This window comes from Antedon mediterranea, chromosome 2 (genome assembly GCF_964355755.1).
Source record: "Antedon mediterranea chromosome 2, ecAntMedi1.1, whole genome shotgun sequence".
NCBI classification, from domain to species: Eukaryota; Metazoa; Echinodermata; class Crinoidea; order Comatulida; family Antedonidae; genus Antedon; species Antedon mediterranea.
The window spans coordinates 5,069,740-5,092,411 of NC_092671.1; the positions used below are offsets into that span (position 1 = coordinate 5,069,740).

The 22,672-nt window shown below is 30.5% G+C and overlaps 2 protein-coding genes across 2 annotated transcripts; one reads left to right on the forward strand and one right to left on the reverse strand.

Moving 5' to 3' along the window:
• Window positions 1-34: 34 nt before the first annotated feature.
• Window positions 35-7,058, reverse strand: LOC140040143 (large ribosomal subunit protein bL21-like). Its single transcript, XM_072085842.1, has 7 exons — window positions 6,930-7,058; window positions 5,136-5,175; window positions 4,667-4,764; window positions 2,654-2,820; window positions 1,693-1,745; window positions 678-781; window positions 35-171 (listed from the first exon to the last, which is right to left on the reverse strand). The coding sequence occupies exons 1-7, from the start codon at window positions 6,991-6,993 to the stop codon at window positions 110-112; spliced, it is 588 nt and encodes a 195-aa protein (XP_071941943.1). The 5' UTR covers window positions 6,994-7,058; the 3' UTR covers window positions 35-109.
• Window positions 7,059-16,686: 9,628 nt separating this feature from the next.
• On the forward strand, window positions 16,687-22,168 carry LOC140039202 (probable helicase senataxin). Its single transcript, XM_072084799.1, has 5 exons — window positions 16,687-16,832; window positions 19,528-19,731; window positions 20,215-20,509; window positions 20,953-21,068; window positions 21,929-22,168. Exons 2-5 carry the CDS (start codon window positions 19,543-19,545, stop codon window positions 22,166-22,168), a joined length of 840 nt encoding a protein of 279 aa, XP_071940900.1. The 5' UTR covers window positions 16,687-16,832; window positions 19,528-19,542.
• The last annotated feature ends 504 nt before the right edge of the window (window positions 22,169-22,672 follow it).

A 22,672-nucleotide genomic window follows, 5' to 3' on the forward strand; every position in this document is an offset into this window, starting at 1 on the left:
TCTAAAAAAAATCCCTATAAACAAGCTATGAACATTTCAACGTTTTGTTTGTAAAACAGTGATTTGAAACATATTATTTAACAAATTTTATTGAGTGGTGAGGCGATGTCTACGATACCGGTGCAACTTCAATACTGTTAATTCTTAACACTGTGTGGTTGGGTTTCTTTTCTGAAAAAAAAAATTAAACAAATTATGAAACACTCTATAGCAAGCAGAGGTGGATCCCTTTTTAACGGGGAAGTGCATACATAATAATATTTTGTAAATAGTAGTTAATTTAATTTTAACTGTCAAAAGGACAGTTTTGCTGAATTTAAACTTTTATTACGATTTTTTATATTTTGATTCATTATGCTTTGCTTAACTTAACTATGTAGCTGTCAAATAAAAAAAATGGAAAATGGGTTCAGTGGTAAAGCATAGGATTGTTGACACAAAATTGGTACGATTTGAATCCATACAGTAGCGATAGATCAAGAAGCTATTTGTTTTCTGAAATTGTATGATTTTTGTCTCATCCAATCAGCAGTGAGCATGAATGATCTCGCTTGACAACGGATAACCAAATTTGTGCTCAATGTAAAAGCATGCTCAATACTCCTGGGCGCAATGTGAAAGTAGCTTAACACAACAATTCAAACATCTATATATGAAAAAAATATGATGTAACAAACCTTTGTATTTTTTGTGCCTCTTCCTCCTATGGAAACGGAATATTACAATAGTTGGACCCTTAGTTTTCTCAATCACTGTGGCTTCTACTTTCACAACATCTAACCTAATAAAAAGTTATTATTTATATTTATTTTAGGTAAGTACTTTCTCAATTTTGTATGCGGAGCCAACACAAAATCAAACTCAGAATTCCCTCATGTAGAATGACAAATACAATGGTTGTTTGCTGAGAATCTAATAGGTTTACTGCAACCATGAAATGCATTGACATAATATAATATCATTGGAATATACACTATTTTTGCAATAGACTCATGGCAGCCATGAAATCAATTGATACACTATTTTTGCAATAGACTCATGGCAGCCATGAAATCAATTGATACACTATTTTTGCAATAGACTCATGGCAGCCATGAAATCAATTGATACACTATTTTTGCAATAGACTCATGGCAGCCATGAAATCAATTGATACACTATTTTTGCAATAGACTCTTGGCAGCCATGAAATCAATTGATACACTATTTTTGCAATAGACTCATGGCAGCCATGAAATCAATTGATACACTATTTTTGCAATAGACTCATGGCAGCCATGAAATCAATTGATACACTATTTTTGCAATAGACTCATGGCAGCCATGAAATCAATTGATACACTATTTTTGCAATAGACTCATGGCAGCCATGAAATCAATTGATACACTATTTTTGCAATAGTCTCATGGCAGCCATGAAATCAATTGTCATGATAAATTATCATTGCAATAGATTCATTGCAACCATGAAATCCATTGACATAATATAATATCATTGGAATATACACATTGCAGCCATGAAATCCATTGTCATGAGAAACTATCAGTGCAATAGACTCATTGCAGCCATGAAGTCCATTGTCATGAGAAACTATCATTGCAATAGACTCATTGCAGCCATGAAATCCATTGGCATAATAAAATATGATTTTAAAGAAAAGATTGTTAGTGAAAATTTGTGGATGAACATACTTAATGAGAGGCTTTCCTGTAATTGTGAAGTTTTCACCTCCTACCATTAGGACCTGTAAAATAAAAATGGTAGGCAATGATATATCATTACTAAGTTCAAGTGAAAATGTGTACACAAGATGCTCTCCACAAACAAAAGTCTAAAGCTATTAGGATAGTGTACAATATCCTGTCCATCTGAGGACCAGTTGCTTAAGTCACCTCCAACCTCCAAACAGTGGCAATCTGGGAGCTTGCAAACACACGTTTGCTAGTTAAGAATAGGCTAAGTCTTTGTGAGGGTAGGAAGTTGTACTGTCACGTCAAAATTGGATCGATTTTGGTCGTAATCAAGCGCCAAAACTGGTCCGGTCGGATCGATTTTGGCGTTGAAACAGCCACTAAAACAGGTCCTGCTAGGCCAAAACTGGTCCGGCATTTAAAATCGCTTATTTATTCTTTAAAATGTGTTAAGAAGCCTGCAAAGAGTTCAAATGGTTAAAGTAAACTATGCTTAAAGTAAAATACTAAATATTACTGTACAAACGAAAAGAAATTATCGAAACACTAATTAAAGAAACTCTAATCGGCTTTTGGGATATTCTATTGTTCAGTTCGTTTAAAACTAATAGAGCCCCCTAGTAATTTTATATTATGCCTAAGAACCGAACGCCGATTTATTCTTGCACATTTTTAATCTCTCCGTTTCGATAATTCCTTTTTGATTTACTCTAAGCATAGTTTAACTTCAACCATTTAGACTTTTTAAAAGATAAATAAGCGATTTTGAAGGCCGGATCAGTTTTGGTCTAGCCGGACCTGTTTTAGGGGCTGTTTCAACGCCAAAATCGATCCGACCGGACCAAATTTCGCGTTACAGTACAACTCACTGAGTCAGGGATACTACAGTATAGACACAAAATGCCCTTTGCTTAATTCCAGGCGACACATTTCTGTTTATAAGTTACTGCTTAACAATTACCTTTTCAAGCCGTATCCTATCGCCGACATCGGCATCAATGTGCGAAAGAGTTTGGATTAGGTCATTTGTTGTTACTTTAAATTGTTTACCAGATATATATAAAATTGCAAACAGACGGCCATTGTTGGAATTTATCTCACTGTTTACGTTTTGCAATACTGAATAATCTGTAATAAAAAAATTTTTTTTTTTAATTTTCATGTTATACTTTTTCATTTTCATGCCACCTTATTAACTGGCCCTGCAGTAACGTTTAGACCACTGGGTTCATTGACATTATCCTATAATTGTCTAAAGCTCAGTTTACACTATCAAACTTTATGTAACAAAGCAATACAAACCATATATGGACATGATGACATCATATCACTACCATATTTATGGCTACATCACACCTTTTTTCAGAGCTTAAGAGTTAATTCTACTGTTAAGTTTGATGCTGGAAGAAATACACTTAATTGAACGCAAACTGCTCCAATTTATGCTAAAGTAAGTTCTGTCTACACTATGAAACTACAGTCGACCTTCTCATTTACACACTTCTCAATTACGAACCTTCTATTTTACGAACGCCGTTCGAACGATGACGTCATCAGTAATATAATAAAACTTTTACGTACCTACTAATTTATTATCTTCTTAATTTATTAAACTACCCCAAAACAATTATTTCATAAATAAAGCAAAGCTTATTAAAAACGATCCACGATTTATTTATAGTTTAAAAGTTGTCTATTCTTAGGCCGTTAGCTAGGCCGTTTAGCTAGGCCTAGGCCGTTTAGTCTAGGCTTAAGCTAGAGATCATCATCCCCACTGCTGGAGTGCATGGAGAGCACCCTGCACGTGTTTTTGAAAAAAACAAAAGTTGATCGCGAACTGCAAAAAAGGCTAGCTACGATGACCATACTATCAATTTAGTTTGGTTTGTGCATGTGTTTACGATATAAAAAAACACTTGACTCTTATTTATTAACATTTTAAAACTTTAATGTCAGTCGTCGCGTAGCCATTTTTCTGGGAATTCCATTTTACAAACACCACACATACATAGTAGCTTAAAAATGTAAATATTTGCGGTCCAGAACGGATTTTATATTATTACTTTAGGAACAAGTTCGTAAATTACAGTTTGTGTCAAAATATGCATAATAAACAGGAAAGTAAACGATTGAATTTTGGTACAGAGAATGTGTGTAACATAACAAAAAGCAGAAATATCAATCTTTTTGGCATTTAAGGTGTTAATTTACATGTTAAATTTAATTGTTTTATACTGTATTAATATTTTTAATACTGTTTGTTCTTTATAGTGTACTATACACAGTAAGTTTTACATAGGGCATTTTGTTTGGACATGTTTTTACCACTGATTTAATAGAGGGCGCTTTTTTCCGAACCTTCTCATTTACGAACTTTTTCATTTACGAACGCCTCTCAGACCAAGGGGTACGTAAATGAGAAGGTCGACTGTAGTTTGAAAAAAAAGTTTGATGCCCAAATATGGTATGTTGCATGTATAAAGAGTGATATCGCCCTCTATCCGGGGCAGAGGCAACATGGTGGATATATTGTAGAGAACATGTGTTGATATCTGAATAAAGAATGTTGTTAATAATCATTTTCGTATGAAGTCTTCAATCATAAAAACAATACATAAAACAGTAGTGATATGACATCATCATGTCCATATATGTGCATATTTTTTGGTCACATAAGTTTGATAGTGTAGACAGAGCTTAAGATTTAACAGTGTACTTTGTAAACATTATATATGTTTTCTATTATTTTTTTGTTATCATAAAGATCTTCAATGATTCGAGGAGAAGACCATTTCCTCTCCCGTCAACTTTACCTGAAGAAATCCACTTTGAACCAGTTCAGGGTAACCCATCTATTGTATTCATGATCAATGAGTTGGATACTGCTTTGGTGGAAGTGGAAAGAGGAAACAAAGTAAGCCATACTACTACCACCACATCACATTTATTAAAACAACATTTTAAAGATCATTACCATTAGATAGAGAAAAATCAGTGTTTAAAGATGTTGGTAGCGTTGACGATGGTTGGAATCTATGTAACTGTGGCAATACCATGCGATGTGCTTGAGTTCTAATAAAAAAAGATTTTATTAACAATTATTAAATTTATAGTTATACATATTGTATTTACTTGATTTGTCTTTTTTCCAAGAAAAGGAAGTAGGGACACTCCTTGGCATGCTGACTGTTGTGGAGAATTACCATGCTGCTGCTTAGTGTCATTCTGTGCTCATAAATAAATATGTTTTCGAGAAGGCATTAGAATGACTTTTAGACTCAAAAGGTACATATTGGCATTTCGACTAAAAAACGATGCATTATTATTAATCATCGAGGTATAATATATATAGGCCTAGCTAGGCCTATATATCATATACCGCCATGCATTAATCTAGGTAGTGGCAAGAAAACAAAATGTAAAGGTAAAAATGGAGAACTTACCCGACTAAATTAAAACTATTATTTACTTCAATTTGAAAGCCTATGTAAAACAGAATATAATAAATGGAAACAAGTTTTTATAAAATTTAGTAATACTATGCTAATTCCTAAATTAAAAATAAACAAGCACGAATGTGCAATACTCGGGGTACAGCGAAAGAAGCTGTATACAGACGTATATAGTTAGAAAGTTAAAGAAAAATAGGTTTCGCCAGGGCTCGAACCGGGACCTTCTGCGTGTTAAGCAGACTTGACAACCACTACACTACGAAAACCACTTACACTAAAAATGTGGGTTACAGAAAGTTTTTTAATCCATTTAAATTACAAATAAATATGGTAATAAGCACAAAGAAAAATAAACATGTGTAAAAGTGATAATTACCGATTACACAAAATAAGTATTTAAAGACCCCTTCCCTGCAATTTTGGACGTTTTTTGGAAAATAATACATATATATCACTTTAAAAACATTAAACCATGTCATTCCTTGTCTTAAATGTACGTTTTATGGTAAATTATGATAAAAAGTGAGAAACAATGCACTACCTAAGTAGCTCGCGGCGATCGACCTCTCGTGGACGGTCTTAGGCCTAGCCTAGCTAGGCTTAGTTTTGTAGGCCTAGCTGGTAAACATCGGTAACGTACGAACATCGTAAGCGAGCTATATACCTAGCCTGACGTTGTATAGTTGCTGCATTAATTGTCTTTCTATTTTTGCCAGACTCCGTTGATACAAATTGGGGAAAACCCGGTATTTTCGCTGAAAAGTTAGGAGTCTTCCATTTGTTTTGGTCTCACGATCGATCGAAAAGTGGGCGAATTACAGGTGAAAAACAAAAATATCAATCCGCGCGCAATGCATTTTGGGATTTATAGCGGGCCGCTATAATGATTAGAATCGACTTATTTTTCACATTTTTAACCGTTTAAAGACGAAAAAAGTTATCGCAATAGGACCATATAGTATTATTTTTACATTAAATATAGTTTTTGATCTTAAATGAGATCTAAAAAACGTAGGGAATGGGGCTTTAAAAAAATAATAAAAATAAGATATACTGTGTATAATTATCATATTGCGTATACAGTACTTTTCACCATAAAGTTTAAAAAATAGGTTTCGTCCGGGCTCGAACCAGGTACCTTCTGCGTGTTAAGCAAACGTGATAACCACTACGCCAAGAATCCGCATATAACCATATAACTACATAACGCTGTGGTGTGTGTCACACATTGTGGCTTCTTAATTAAACAAATTAATTAACAAAAAATTAAAAATCCGGCTCTATGTCCCTGTAGTATGTTCATGCCAAATCCCAGCTCAATACTACAACGAATAAGGGAGGATTAGTACTTTAAAAATCGCACTTTTTACTCAATAGTGTCCAGATGGAGGAAGAGGAGAAAATGAGCAAGTCCTAGACTCGGGTACCCCGAGTAAAAAGATGACATAAGGGAACTTTTTCACAGATTGGGCCTTCCTTGGTTTTGACCGACTTCTCAGACCGTGTTTATAGAAAACACAACCTTAAGGATCGTTAAGCAGTATTCCAAAGAAGAAGAAGAAGTGTGGGTGCTACTCAACTGTACTTTCGCACCTAGCTAGGCTAAAATAACCACATTTAAAAACGCTCACTCGAGCTGCCCGGTGCCGGCAATTTTCAATTGTCACGTGTAGGTGCAAAAGTACAGTAGCACCCATAAGGCTTAAGAAGGAAATTAGAATAAAAGGTAATTTATATATGCAATAACACATTTCATGAATCTCTAATAAGAAAGAGAGAGCCAACCTGGTTTCCGCAACGACCGCGTAAGCCTTCCTCCACAAGACAACCATCTCATGGGGGCAGCCATCTTGACAATATCTTGCTGCCAAAATATCAATATGTAGAGGGCGGCGTATACAATTAATTAATTAAAGTATCGAGCTATATATCCAATACCAAATTGGCGAGTAAATCATGTTTTACTTTAAATTAAATTTATACGCTCTTCCACAAGGTCAATTGTTAGTTATACATACAGACTATATTAAAACAATGATTTTGAACACGTAGGGCATTTCTTTGAATTCATTCCTATCGTCTTTTTGTGGTAATTTACAGCTTTTTATATGTTTAAAAAACGTACATAATCAATTGCGTCTGAATCATGCTAGACTACAACTTCCGGTAGTGACGTAATCAGCATATTTTTGGTAATAAAACTTTTTTACTAAGCTAGGGAATCTTCTGATATCAATATTCATTAGACCGTACTTTATTTAGCCAATCAAAATAAACGTATAAACAATTTTGCGGCGATGTTATACATGTTGCTGAGTTAAAATATACTGTCTTTTACTATAACCAATTTGGTAAACACAATGATAAAGAATAGGAAACATTTAATAATATGATAAATGACATTTACATAGCAATTTAGCACTGTGTTTTACTATAACCAATTTGGTTATAGTAAAACACAATGATATAGAATAGGAAACATTTAATAATATGATAAATGACATTACATATCAATGTATCACTGTGTTTTACTATAACCAATTTGGTTAGAGTAAAACACAATTATATAGAATACGAAACGTTTAGTAATTTGATAAATTACATAGCAATTTAGCACTGTGTTTTACTATAACCAATTTGGAAAGTAAAACACAATGAAAAAGAATAGGAAACATTTAATAATTTGATAAATGACATTTACATAGCAATTTAGCACTGTGTTTTACTATAACCAATTTGGTTAAAGTAAAACACAATGATAAAGAATAGGAAACATTTAATAACATGATAAATGACATTACATAGCAATTTAGCACTGTGTTTTACTATAACCAATTTGGTTAGAGTAAAACACAATGATAAAGAATAGGAAACATTTAATAATATGATAAATGACATTAACATAGCAATTTATCACTGTGTTTTACTATAACCAATTTGGTTAAAGTAAAACATAATGATAAAGAATAGGAAACATTTAATAACATGATAAATGACATTACATAGCAATTTAGCACTGTGTTTTACTATAACCAATTTGGTTAGAGTAAAACACAATGATAAAGAATAGGAAACATTTAATAATATGATAAATGACATTCACATAGCAATTTATCACTGTGTTTTACTATAACCAATTTGGTTAAAGTAAAACACAATGATAAAGAATAGGAAACATTTAATAACATGATAAATGACATTTACATAGCAATTTAGCACTGTGTTTTACTATAACCAATTTGGTTAGAGTAAAACACAATGATAAAGAATAGGAAACATTTAATAATATGATAAATGACATTCACATAGCAATTTATCACTGTGTTTTACTATAACCAATTTGGTTAAAGTAAAACACAATGATAAAGAATAGGAAACATTTAATAACATGATAAATGACATTACATAGCAATTTAGCACTGTGTTTTACTATAACCAATTTGGTTAGAGTAAAACACAATGATAAAGAATAGGAAACATTTAATAATATGATAAATGACATTCACATAGCAATTTATCACTGTGTTTTACTATAACCAATTTGGTTAAAGTAAAACACAATGATAAAGAATAGGAAACATTTAATAACATGATAAATGACATTTACATAGCAATTTAGCACTGTGTTTTACTATAACCAATTTGGTTAGAGTAAAACACAATGATAAAGAATAGGAAACATTTAATAATATGATAAATGACATTCACATAGCAATTTATCACTGTGTTTTACTATAACCAATTTGGTTAGAGTAAAACACAATGATAAAGAATAGGAAACATTTAATAACATGATAAATGACATTTACATAGCAATTTAGCACTGTGTTTTACTATAACCAATTTGGTTATAGTAAAACACAATGATATAGAATAGGAAACATTTAATAATATGATAAATGACATTACATATCAATGTATCACTGTGTTTTACTATAACCAATTTGGTTAGAGTAAAATACAATTATATAGAATACGAAACGTTTAGTAATTTGATAAATTACATAGCAATTTAGCACTGTGTTTTACTATAACCAATTTGGAAAGTAAAACACAATGAAAAAGAATAGGAAACATTTAATAACATGATAAATGACATTTACATAGCAATTTAGCACTGTGTTTTACTATAACCAATTTGGTTAGAGTAAAACACAATGATAAAGAATAGGAAACATTTAATAATATGATAAATGACATTCACATAGCAATTTATCACTGTGTTTTACTATAACCAATTTGGTTAAAGTAAAACACAATGATAAAGAATAGGAAACATTTAATAACATGATAAATGACATTACATAGCAATTTAGCACTGTGTTTTACTATAACCAATTTGGTTAGAGTAAAACACAATGATAAAGAATAGGAAACATTTAATAATATGATAAATGACATTCACATAGCAATTTATCACTGTGTTTTACTATAACCAATTTGGTTAAAGTAAAACACAATGATAAAGAATAGGAAACATTTAATAACATGATAAATGACATTTACATAGCAATTTAGCACTGTGTTTTACTATAACCAATTTGGTTAGAGTAAAACACAATGATAAAGAATAGGAAACATTTAATAATATGATAAATGACATTCACATAGCAATTTATCACTGTGTTTTACTATAACCAATTTGGTTAGAGTAAAACACAATGATAAAGAATAGGAAACATTTAATAACATGATAAATGACATTTACATAGCAATTTAGCACTGTGTTTTACTATAACCAATTTGGTTATAGTAAAACACAATGATATAGAATAGGAAACATTTAATAATATGATAAATGACATTACATATCAATGTATCACTGTGTTTTACTATAACCAATTTGGTTAGAGTAAAATACAATTATATAGAATACGAAACGTTTAGTAATTTGATAAATTACATAGCAATTTAGCACTGTGTTTTACTATAACCAATTTGGAAAGTAAAACACAATGAAAAAGAATAGGAAACATTTAATAATTTGATAAATGACATTTACATAGCAATTTAGCACTGTGTTTTACTATAACCAATTTGGTTAGAGTAAAACACAATGATAAAGAATAGGAAACATTTAATAATATGATAAATGACATTCACATAGCAATTTATCACTGTGTTTTACTATAACCAATTTGGTTAAAGTAAAACACAATGATAAAGAATAGGAAACATTTAATAACATGATAAATGACATTACATAGCAATTTAGCACTGTGTTTTACTATAACCAATTTGGTTAGAGTAAAACACAATGATAAAGAATAGGAAACATTTGATAATATGATAAATGACATTCACATAGCAATTTATCACTGTGTTTTACTATAACCAATTTGGTTAAAGTAAAACATAATGATAAAGAATAGGAAACATTTAATAACATGATAAATGACATTACATAGCAATTTAGCACTGTGTTTTACTATAATCAATTTGGTTAGAGTAAAACACAATGATAAAGAATAGGAAACATTTAATAATATGATAAATGACATTCACATAGCAATTTATCACTGTGTTTTACTATAACCAATTTGGTTAAAGTAAAACACAATGATAAAGAATAGGAAACATTTAATAACATGATAAATGACATTTACATAGCAATTTAGCACTGTGTTTTACTATAACCAATTTGGTTAGAGTAAAACACAATGATAAAGAATAGGAAACATTTAATAATATGATAAATGACATTCACATAGCAATTTATCACTGTGTTTTACTATAACCAATTTGGTTAAAGTAAAACACAATGATAAAGAATAGGAAACATTTAATAACATGATAAATGACATTCACATAGCAATTTATCACTGTGTTTTACTATAACCAATTTGGTTAGAGTAAAACACAATGATAAAGAATAGGAAACATTTAATAACATGATAAATGACATTTACATAGCAATTTAGCACTGTGTTTTACTATAACCAATTTGATTAGAGTAAAACACAATGACATAGAATAGGAAACATTTAATAATATGATATATGACATTTACATAGCAATTTAGCACAATGTTTTACTATAACCAATTTGATTAGAGTAAAACACAATGATATAGAATAGGAACATTTAATAATATGATAAATGACATTCACATAGCAATTTAGCACTGTGTTTTACTATAACCAATTTGGTTAAAGTAAAACACAATGATAAAGAATAGGAAACATTTAATAATATGATAAATTACATTTACATAGCAATTTAGCACAATGTTTTACTATAACCAATTTGGTTAGAGTAAAACACAATGATAAAGAATAGGAAACATTTAATAATATGACAAAATGACATTTACATAGTAATTTATCACTGTGTTTTACTATAACCAATTTGGTTAGAGTAAAACATTTAAACTATGATAAATGATATTTAGCACTGTGTTGGATACAGTAAAACACAAATAAAGAATAGGAAACATATAATAATATGATACATTTACATACAAATTTAGTATTGTGTTTTACTATAGCCAATTTGGTTACAGTAAAACACAATGATAATGAAACATTTATTATATGATGTTATTTACATAGCAAAATATTATATTAAACATATCTTATTATCTAAACGTTATGATAAAGAATAGGATACATATAATGTAATAATATAATAAATACAAGTTACATAGTTTATCATCTTGTTTTACAGAACCAATTTGGTGACACAGTTAAACACAGTGATAAAGAATAGATACTGTTTTAGGTTATATAACCCTAACCCTAGTTTGAAGCGACATAATAAATTCATCGCGAAAAAGTACGTAACGTATTCAGAAACTTTTGAAATTTGTTAGATATGTTTAATAAGTTCTTACGTCTATAAAACAAACAAAAAATATAAATTTCACGAAAAATTCGTGATTTTAATAATTTGCATTTCTAAAAATGTACACTTATGAAATACCATACATTTTCCAACACATTTTTACGTCATTGATGATTCCCAGAAATCAAAATAAAACAAATTATGATATTTCTTTTACATTATAGATGTAAGAACCTATATTGAACATATCTATCAAATTTCAAACGTTTTTTAAGACCATACGTATTTTTATCGATGAATTAAGTATGTGATTGCTTCAAACTAGGGTTAGGGTTAACCTAACAGTTCCATTCTTTAACACTGTGTTTAACTTTTAACCAAATTGGTTTTAGTACAACACAATGATAAACTATGTACATTTTATTTTTCATATTACATTATAGGATACAACATATAATGTAATATAATAAATACAAGTTACATAGTTTATCATCTTGTTTTACAGAACCAATTATTTGGTTACACAGTTAAACACAGTGATAAAGAATAGACACTGTTTTAGGTTATATAACTCTAACCCTAGTTTGAAGCGATCACATACTTAATTCATCGCGAAAAATTAAATACGTATCGTAATCAGAAACATTTGAAATTTGGTAAATTATTATGTTCAATAGGTTCTTACGTCTATAAAACAAACAAAAAATAAAAGTTTCAAGACAAATTCGTGATTTTAATAATTTGCATTTCTAAACATTTACACTTATGAAAGACCATACATTTCCAACACATTTTTACTTCATTGATGATTCCCAGAAATCAAAATAAAACTATTAGGATATTTCTTTTGCATTATAGATGTAAGAACCTATATTGAACATATCTACCAAATATCAAACGTTTTTCAAGACGATACGTATTTTTAGCGATAAATATTAAATATGTGATCGCTTCAAACTAGGGTTAGGGTTAAATAAACTAAAACAGTTCTATTCTTTATCACTCACTGTGTTTAACTTTTAACCAAAATGGTTATAGTAAAACACAATGATAAACTTATATGTAAATTTTATTTTTCATAACATAAAATGTTTGATATTCTTTGTAATATTTAATATTATATTTTAGGCCTACTATTAATGATTATTAATTTTCTACTTCATTGGCGATTCTTACCCAAAAAAAAGGACTAATTTTGTTATGTATATATAAGAGCAACCTATTATAACATGTCTTGTATGATTTTTATCTCGTTTCAATGACATTTTATACTACAATTCAAATGAAAAAGCATCACAAAAAAATACGTCTGGTATTCAAAAAGTTTCTAAACTCGGTACACAGAAAAAATGATGATATTCTAATGGTTTTATTGTATACTTTTGTGAGAATCATCAATGAAGTAAAACGAATATGTTGAAAATGTATGGTCTTTCATAAGTGTGAATTTTTAGAAATGCAAATTATTGAAATCATCGATTTGTCTTGAAATTTATAATTTGTTTTGTCTTTTTGAACATATCTATACAAAATGTCAAACGTTTCTGAATACGATACGTTTTTTTTTGCGATGAATTTATAATGTCGCTTCAAACTAGAGGGTAGGGTAGTAACCTAACAAGTATCTATTCTTTATCACTATGTTTAACTGTGTAACCATATTGGTTCTAATAAAAATGTTCTATATATATATATAAACCAAAGGTGCTATATATACCCACCTTATTACAGATGAGAGATATTTGACTGCAAACACCAAATAATATATCAGTACCAGACTTAAGTTAGAATACTTAAATACATGTTACTACATTCAACTTAAAGCAATCCTGTCAGATGTTCTAATAAAAAACAGTGATAAACTATGTAAATTGTATGTTTCATATATTACATTTTTGCCAAAAAAAATTATTGGGAATGTCAAATTTCTTTTTCATGACATATATCTACAAATTTCAGAAGCTTTTGAATACGAGTATTTTACGCGATGTTTTTTTATCCTCATTTTAATATGTTGGTAATGTAATTCACATGCACAAAGTTTTGTATCCAAAATATTGTTTATTTTTGGTAGAAATGAGGAAATAAATAGTATTCCTGTATAATATAATAATCAATAATAAAGTATAACAAAAAGTGTTGTGTAAACGAACGTTTTTTACGCTTCGAATTTTCTGTTACATTATGTTTGAATTGAAGCTACATATATTGAATCATGGACCTATAAATTAGTAATTTATAGGTCCATGATTGAACATATCGTCACTCACCACACTAATTATGGAACGCCGTTTTACACAAGTTTTTGGCGATGATAAAAATTGCGTCGATGATGAAATTGCGTCGATGAAAATTGCATGACGCAATGTAGATTGCGTCGATGCAATGTAGATTGCGTCGATGCAATGTAAATTGCGTCGATGAAAATTGCATCGACGAAAATTGCGTCGATGAAAATTGCGTTGATGAAAACTGCATCGATGAAAATTGCGTCGATGAAAACTGCATCGATGAAAATTGATGTGACGAATTTAATTGATTATGAAAATTCCAAATGGTTTTAATTCAATCAATGATGAAAATTACTACTAGTAAAGTAAATGATGATGTTAATAATGATGTTAATAATGTTATTATGTTGCTAAAAATTGACGGTTTCTGAATATTTTGATATGATAAACATGTTTACCGCTTGCGCTAGCGCGCGTTATAGACAAGCGCACAGTGAGCGCGCACTAAAACAATGTTGAAATATATGCACTGATTAACATTTTAGTGATTTATTGTCAACACATTTTAGCAATGGATCCATTATTGTCCTTTCGGAAACATTATATCTTCTAGCTAATTGCTTCCGTTAATCCACCAGTACAGTACATAAAATTCAGATGTCCAGCATCCATGACATCATATTCAAATCAAACCGGCAGGGAGATCGCAATTTTCATCGATGAAAACTGCATCGATGAAAATATTTTTTTTTTTTCATCGATGCAGTTTTCATTGATGCAGTTTTCATCGACGCAATTTTCATCGACGCAATGTTCATCACATCGACTTAAATTTTCATTACATCAATACTATATTCATCGACGCAATTTTCATCACATCGACGCAATTTTCATTGCATCATCGACGCGATTTTATCATCGCCTAAACTGGCATTCCATACTTATTGCGTGTGATCTGATTGGTGTATTAATAAATTCATCGCGATGAATTTTTCAGTAGATGTAATGAGACAGTTCAGTAGATGCAATGACAGTTAATTTAATTGTTCTGCTCTTTTTGTACAAATCTATACTACTTTATATTATGGATGTTGTAGTACTGTTAAAATTATTAAATCTCTGGAAGTGTGTTTTACGCAAATTTATGCGTTTACGGTTTTAAAATGCACTACGCACGCAGTATTCCAAAATGTCTTACTAATCATAGAAAATCATATTGTATCATATCATATTATATCCATTCTTTAAATTCATATTCTTTATCCAAAACTAAATTGGTATAGTAAAACACAGTGCTAGCAATTTATCATATTATTAAATGTTTCCTATTCTTTATCATTGTGTTTTACTCTAACCAAATTGGTTGTAGTAAAACACAGTGATAAATTGCTATGTAATGACATTTATCATGTTATTAAATGTTTCCTATTCTTTATCGTTGTGTTTTACTCTAACCAAATTGGTTATAGTAAAACACAGTGCTAAATTACTATGTAAATGTCATTTATCATGTTATTAAATGTTTCCTATTCTTTATCGTTGTGTTTTACTCTAACCAAATTGGTTATAGTAAAACACAGTGATAAATTACTATGTAAATGTAATTTATCATATTATTAAATGTTTCCTATTCTTTATCATTGTGTTTTACTCTAACCAAATTGGTTATAGTAAAACACAGTGATAAATTGCTATGTAAATGTAATTTATCATGTTATTAAATGTTTCCTATTCTTTATCGTTGTGTTTTACTCTAACCAAATTGGTTATAGTAAAACACAGTGCTAAATTGCTATGTAAATGTCATTTATCATGTTATTAAATGTTTCCTATTCTATATCATTGTGTTTTACCATAATCAAATTGGTTATAGTAAAACACAGTACTAAATTGCTATGTGAATGTCATTTATCATGTTATTAAATGTTTCCTATTCTTTATCATTGTGCTTTACTCTAACCAAATTGGTTATAGTAAAACACAGTGATAAATTGCTATGTAAATGTCATTTATCATATTATTAAATGTTTCTTATTCTTTATCATTGTGTTTTACTCTAACCAAATTGGTTATAGTAAAACACAGTGCTAAATTGCTATGTAAATGTAATTTATCATATTATTAAATGTTTCCTATTCTTTATCATTGTGTTTTACTCTAACCAAATTGGTTATAATTTATTTAATTTCATTTCAAAAGACATTTACCTAAATTGCTATTTCAATGTCATTTATCAAATTATTAAATGTTTCCTATTATTTATCTGGTTATATAGTAAAACACTGTGCTAAATTGCTATTGTATTAAGGACGAGTTCCGAGAAGATGTATTCAAAGCTACAACCAATCAGAACAGTGTTAATCAATATAGTCCATGGCTACAACCAATCAGAAACGTCCAAATCGCAATAACCCCTAGGCTAATAGAAAATATTGGTCCAAGTAGCCTTTTCAACCAGACGTTGCGAGGTTTAAAAAGTAAAACATGATTTACTCGCCAGTTTGGTATAGTTTATATACCTGAAGTATCATGTTGCATGCTCCTCTCTCTTTCTGCTGGGGATTTTCCAAGTTTTCAAATCACAACACCGATTTCAAAAAGACAAATACATTATATTAGCCTTTCTAGAAATAGCCCAGGGCGTTTTTTTAAACAAAGATGATTAAAGAATAAGGTAAAGTATACAGTACAGGCCTAACAAACATGTTTGGATCCATCGAACATAACACATGATGATGCAAACAAAAGAGTGACCGGTGGTGTGCCTAGGCCTAGGTCTGCAGTTGAGTTTGTACGTGACCAAAGATCGTATATAGAGCGCCACGCAGTGGTGGCGCTATTATAGTATCTTTGGTAGTGACCGTGGGGATTCTCTAGGCCTAGCCTACCTAGTACCCCTTTTACACCGCAGAGCTTATAACAAGCCTGTGTCGTATCCAGATTAATTTCCTTTTCACACCTGATTCATTAAACCGGGAATGACACGGTACATGTATTAACACTGCAAAATATCAACCCGTGTAAAATGTTATACTACTGTTATATATGTTATGCGCGATTTGAACGATTTGCGCAATTTGAAATTGCGCAAAAAAATCCTTGCGCAATTTTAAATTGCGCAAAGAATTCTTGCGCAATTTTAAATTGCGCAAGGATTTTTTTGCGCAATTTCAAATTGCGCAATCAACTTGCGCAATTTCAAATTGCGCAAGAAAATCTTTGCGCAATTTTAAATTGCGCTGCACAATTTGTAAATTGCGCAAGATAGTTCTTGCGCAATATGACACCTTTGCGCAATTTGAAAACGAACTGTAAATTTTCCCATACATGGCTAGGCTAGGCCTAGGCAGAGGAGTTTAAAATTTAGTATTTTATTATATAAATAAGACCATTTCAATGAAGATAATGTTTAATACTCACTTTTTAAGTTTTTAATATTAGTTTAAGCTAGGCCATGTAACCTAGTCAGTATCAGTAGTCCAGACCCTAGCTAGGCTAGAGTAGTATTGCCGGCCGCCCGCGCCGCGCCCGCCTGGTGGAACACCACCGCTTCGTTTTCCTTCGTCGGTTCTTCGACGGTATGCTAACTTATAACAATATTTGCACTACTAAAATAAGGAAATGCGATATTTATCTTTAATTTTGAATCATTCTTAGAAATTACTATAAAAATATGGGTGTGCATGATTTCACAATCTGTCGAAAAACCTTGCGCAATTTGCAGATTACTTGCGCAATTTAATACGTTGCTTGCGCAATTTGAAACACATGTTTCAATTCAAATTGCGCAAGGATTTTTTTTGCGCAATTTCAAATTGCGCAAATCGTTCAAATCGCGCATAACATATATATTAAGTGCATAGGCTAGATGAATCGAAATATCACCCCCCTCACGCATGAAAGTCTAGAGACACCCTCTAGTAAAGGTCTGCTCATTACACCTCCTACAATTTTGCGTCCCGGGTTAACTTGACGTTGAATACATTCCTTTGTTACTATTTAAAATGTATTGTCTCCAAAAAACATGAAAAATTAATTAAATAGGTAATTTCACAGTTTTAATCAAGTTAATCACTTCCGTAGTAGGAAAACAAAAATCTTTTCACTTATAAAAAGACAAAATATATGGTTAAATTCAACCAAAAACCCATTGACTTCCAGTCAATTTGACTATTTTTTTTGGCGTTAAATTAAAGTTTATTCAGGTAAAAAAATTGTTTTTATCCAATTTTTTATGAATGATTATTATATGACATTAAAATGGTATATTCAACAGTATAGTATAGTACAGCAGTATCATAGATTGATATCCTTCTTGACTCTTTACTTACATACAAGAAAACAATGTATATAAATATTTCTTTAATTCTTTCTTAAATTGCACAAAATTGATCTATTATTCCTAGAATTATTGACTAGAAGAGAACAATCTAAAGCTCTATCTGTGACATTTTATGTGACAAAAAATGTGATGTGCCCATATATGGACATAATGATGTCATATCACTACCATATTTGGCAATATCATGACCATATTTAAGCATATTACAATTTTTTGTCAAACTACTGTAGTTTGATTGTGTAGACAGTAGGTATCTCAATAGAGTTCATTGATGCTTTAGGTCCATTGTATTGGTTAAAATTGAATTTGTTTGTCTACCCTGATCTTCTATCTATCTAGTGTTAAAAAAATTGGCTTTGACATCAAAATCCAGTCAATTGATGGTGCATTGATCACTCTTCTAGAACTCTTTTCCAGTAATACATTAAAGATGTATTGTCCCCCAAAATAATGAAAAATAAAGATTTTTAAAATCGGACTTTGAATAGGCCATTTTGCAGTTTTAATGAAGTTGTTCACTTCCATAAGAAAAAAAAACGGGGGGAAAAAATTATTTCACCTATAAAAAGACAAAATAAACAGTTAAATTACCCAAAAACTCATTGTCTTCCAGACAATTTGACCATTTTTTGCTTTAAATTAAATTTTTCTCAGGTAAATAAATTTTTTTCAGACCCAATTTTTTGTGAGAGTGAATAACTATTATGTGACATTAAAATAACATATTCAACAAAAAATTTAAAAAATATTTTTTTAGGGGGACAATATATCTTTAAAGGCTATGATAGGAGTTCAAGATTTTTATACTACATCCTCGAAATGTGGGCTCACAGCCAAATTTCAGTATCCAATAAACTCTAGATGCTTATGTTGGTTTGATAGATTTGACTGCTCTATGTGTTTTATTTATTTTTAAAGAGGGTAACCCTTCCACTTTAGCAACCAGTGGGGCAATTCTTTTTTTAAAACAAAGTGTGACTTTGATTTGATTTTTTGATAAACATTTTGTCTTTGTCACTGTAAACAGATCTCACCAGATGTCATGGATTCTTCAGATTCTGAAGACTGTTTTTGGTGCCATTTAAATTCAGAAGATATTTTCGAAGAATATATTAGAATACCTGACTGGCTGAACAAAGCAAATAATAGTTTAAAGCACTGCATAGAATGTGTTAAGAGTTACCACAAAGGAAGATATGAATTTGTAGCTCGTATACCTGATGGAGAACAGGTACTATTTTTTCTTGACATTTAACCTTTACATGGTCCAACTCTAAAGGCTAGGGATGACCGATCACATACTAATTTTTGTGCTGTCAAAAAGTATGTATATACAGTACAATAATTAAAAAATAAAATAAGACGATGTATGACCATATTAATTAACCTTACAATTATTCCTCTGTGGGATAATGAACGTCCATTCGTATAATACCATTCAAACAATTATGGTCAAGGTGCTGTGGACTGAATGTTTTACTTTTCAACTATGTGCTTCTTCACTAATGGCTGTGCCATGTCAAAGAAGTGAACATATTTTTAAATATAAAATTTTATACTATAGTATAGTACACAAATAATGAATAATTTATGATTTGAATGGTAGAATATTTTCATTGGTTGAAAGATTGACTGCTTTCCAATTGTTTATTAGACACACCTTTATTGAGGATTATAAGGAAACATTTTTGAGTAAATTTTTGCTTTGTTATAGGCTCTTTTTGCAATTGAGGTAGAGCGACTGTTAAACTCCTTTGATGGACTAATAACAAGACATGAGCAAAGTCTAAATGACAACCAAGTTAACAGTAATGATAACCAGACTAACAGTGATGATAACCAGGTTAACAGTAATGATAACCAGGTTAACAGTGATGATAACCAGGTTAACAGTAATGAAAAGATGAACTTCGAGTGGTGTCGATCACAATCCCAATATGATTTCCCTCTACCAATCCCGGTACAAGAAATCCTTATGTTTCCATTTTATCTTCAAGATATAGAAGTTGGTAAGTTAATGCTTAAAGTGTCTCGATTGATTCAAATTTTAAATCCGAGTGACGGCAAACGTTTCAGACATTTAATCCGTCTATATGTCTCTCCTCTCAGAAGCTAATTTTTTTTAAAGATGAAAATGTGTATGTTTTAACGCAGTAGTATTTTATAAATATTTTAAGGTTTTTAATATAATTGTTTATACAGTTTTCAACACTCATGCTTTTTATCTATTTTTTATTTTTTTATATTTTAATGTATTTTATTGTATAATAACCAAAGGAAATTTCCATTTTATGAACGAATATATAATCTTATAATAATATAATATTATATCATATTTGATACAGTAAACCAAAGGCAGAACTTATTTTATAGGGATGTACAACAAGTTTTATGTTATTGAGTATGAATGTAATGCAATTTAATAATGTATGTTTTTTATTGTATGTTACAGATAGGAAGTTTTGTCGCCTAATGACAGTTCTTCAGAAAGTTGAACAGCTGCCTGTTATGCCTCAAGATCAACCTTACTGTGGATTGTTCTTGCTTTTAATTCATCCCTGTCATTTGGTAAGACTAAGATAATAAATTAATAGATCCTCTATTAAGGGGACACCTTCGTGACCCAAGTTTCCACTTAAGCTTTTTTTCCCTTCCACTAATATGCATTGCAAGAACATAAGAGGGTTTGCAGCAGTGTTGCATGTATTGACCTTCGTTTCTTTCACTATAAAGTATAAAATGTCCCATTAATAGGGACGTCACCAGACTATTTAATTATTTATTATGGTTCAAAAACATCTGTTACACCAGCAGCAAAAGCTGAAAAGGATGGATTACAATAAAAAAAAAACACAAGAAATCAACATACTATACAAATATATATGATTTAAAAAAAAAACTAGTTGCAAGAAGTTAACCTACAAATTACATCTAGATAAGTATACACCTATACCTCTCAAAACTATTGTACCACTTCTGTGAGATTTAGTACTGGGTCAGATTTATATGGCTGTAATCTAGTAGAAGCCAAACACCTTTACCAAATGCTAGGATAAGGTTTTCTTTACAATACTCAAAGCAGGTAACCCAACATTATCAACCTGGGCCAGACCATGGGCTCTCTTTTGTATTCTTTCAATTTGATTAGATTGTTGGGTAGGGTGGGTGTTCCAACGAGATGAGTTATATATTGTAAGGAGTTAAGTACTCTGAATGAAATACTTGGCAAAATGCACAGAAGGACAGAGGGTGTGCTAATAATATTAATAATAATAATAATAATTTTGATAAGCTTTTATCAATCAAACTTCTATAATACAAAAAAAACAAAGCAAGTAATATATAGTACTTGAAAAATGTACTGTAGAACTGTGCATTACAGTATTTAGATTAGATTAGATTTTTGACACTAAAATGTCTCTTTTAAGGTTGCAAAATATGCAAAGGATTCACTATCATTTTATAAAAATATGGAAATGGAGACTTCTGATGAATTGGCAGTTGTTATCAATTTAATTTTGTCCGTCATAAGTTTTGATTTGTTTGAAAATCCTGTTTTGGAAAACCGTGTCTCGGATGACCCTCCAAGCGCTCTTCAGTTTTTATCCGAACATTTGTTTCCTAGGCAACAATTGTGTTACTGGAAAGGTATGTATGTAGACATGTAGTCATAAATTGTTTATATTTTTTAAAAAATTTCATACGCATCCAACAGCGAGTAACTCGCCAATTACAGGGTGGATAAACGATTTTACAATTTACCATGCTTATAAACTAAGTTTGAGGCTTAGTGAGTGGAGTTGAAAGAGTTACAACCTTGCACTAAGGTCAGGATTGAACAATGGACTTTTTTTTCTGGCAAGGTATACAATGTAGATATGTACATCTTCTCCATATGACGCTTAGAAAGTATATACCGAATATTATCATGCAATGTGGTTTTTCTGTAATTCAATGCATTTTTTGTCTTATTATTTTATTATTCAAAATATGTTCAATTACGTAAACAAATTTAAACACGAGTGGGTTGTGCATCATTGATGCTCTTGTTAGTTACTTAAATGAACTAGTCTTGTTTAGTTACCTAAACTAGTTAGTCTAACTTAACTAGTCTTGTTTAGTTACCTAAACTAGTTAGTCTAACTTAACTAGTCTTATATTACAGGTTGTGA

Bases quoted from the DNA above. Each gene is read 5' to 3' on its own strand.
- LOC140040143 (XM_072085842.1), bottom strand. From the start codon at position 6,993: ATGGCTGCCCCCATGAGATGGTTGTCTTGTGGAGGAAGGCTTACGCGG. The intron at 1,746-2,653 runs GTAATTGTTAAG...TTTATTTTACAG, and splicing joins ATAGGATACGGCTTGAAAAG to GTCCTAATGGTAGGAGGTGA. The intron at 782-1,692 runs GTATGTTCATCC...ACTTTTTATTAG, and splicing joins ACAGGAAAGCCTCTCATTAA to GTTAGATGTTGTGAAAGTAG.
- LOC140039202 (XM_072084799.1), top strand. From the start codon at position 19,543: ATGGATTCTTCAGATTCTGAAGACTGTTTTTGGTGCCATTTAAATTCA. The intron at 20,510-20,952 runs GTAAGTTAATGC...TGTATGTTACAG, and splicing joins TCTTCAAGATATAGAAGTTG to ATAGGAAGTTTTGTCGCCTA. The intron at 21,069-21,928 runs GTAAGACTAAGA...GTCTCTTTTAAG, and splicing joins TAATTCATCCCTGTCATTTG to GTTGCAAAATATGCAAAGGA.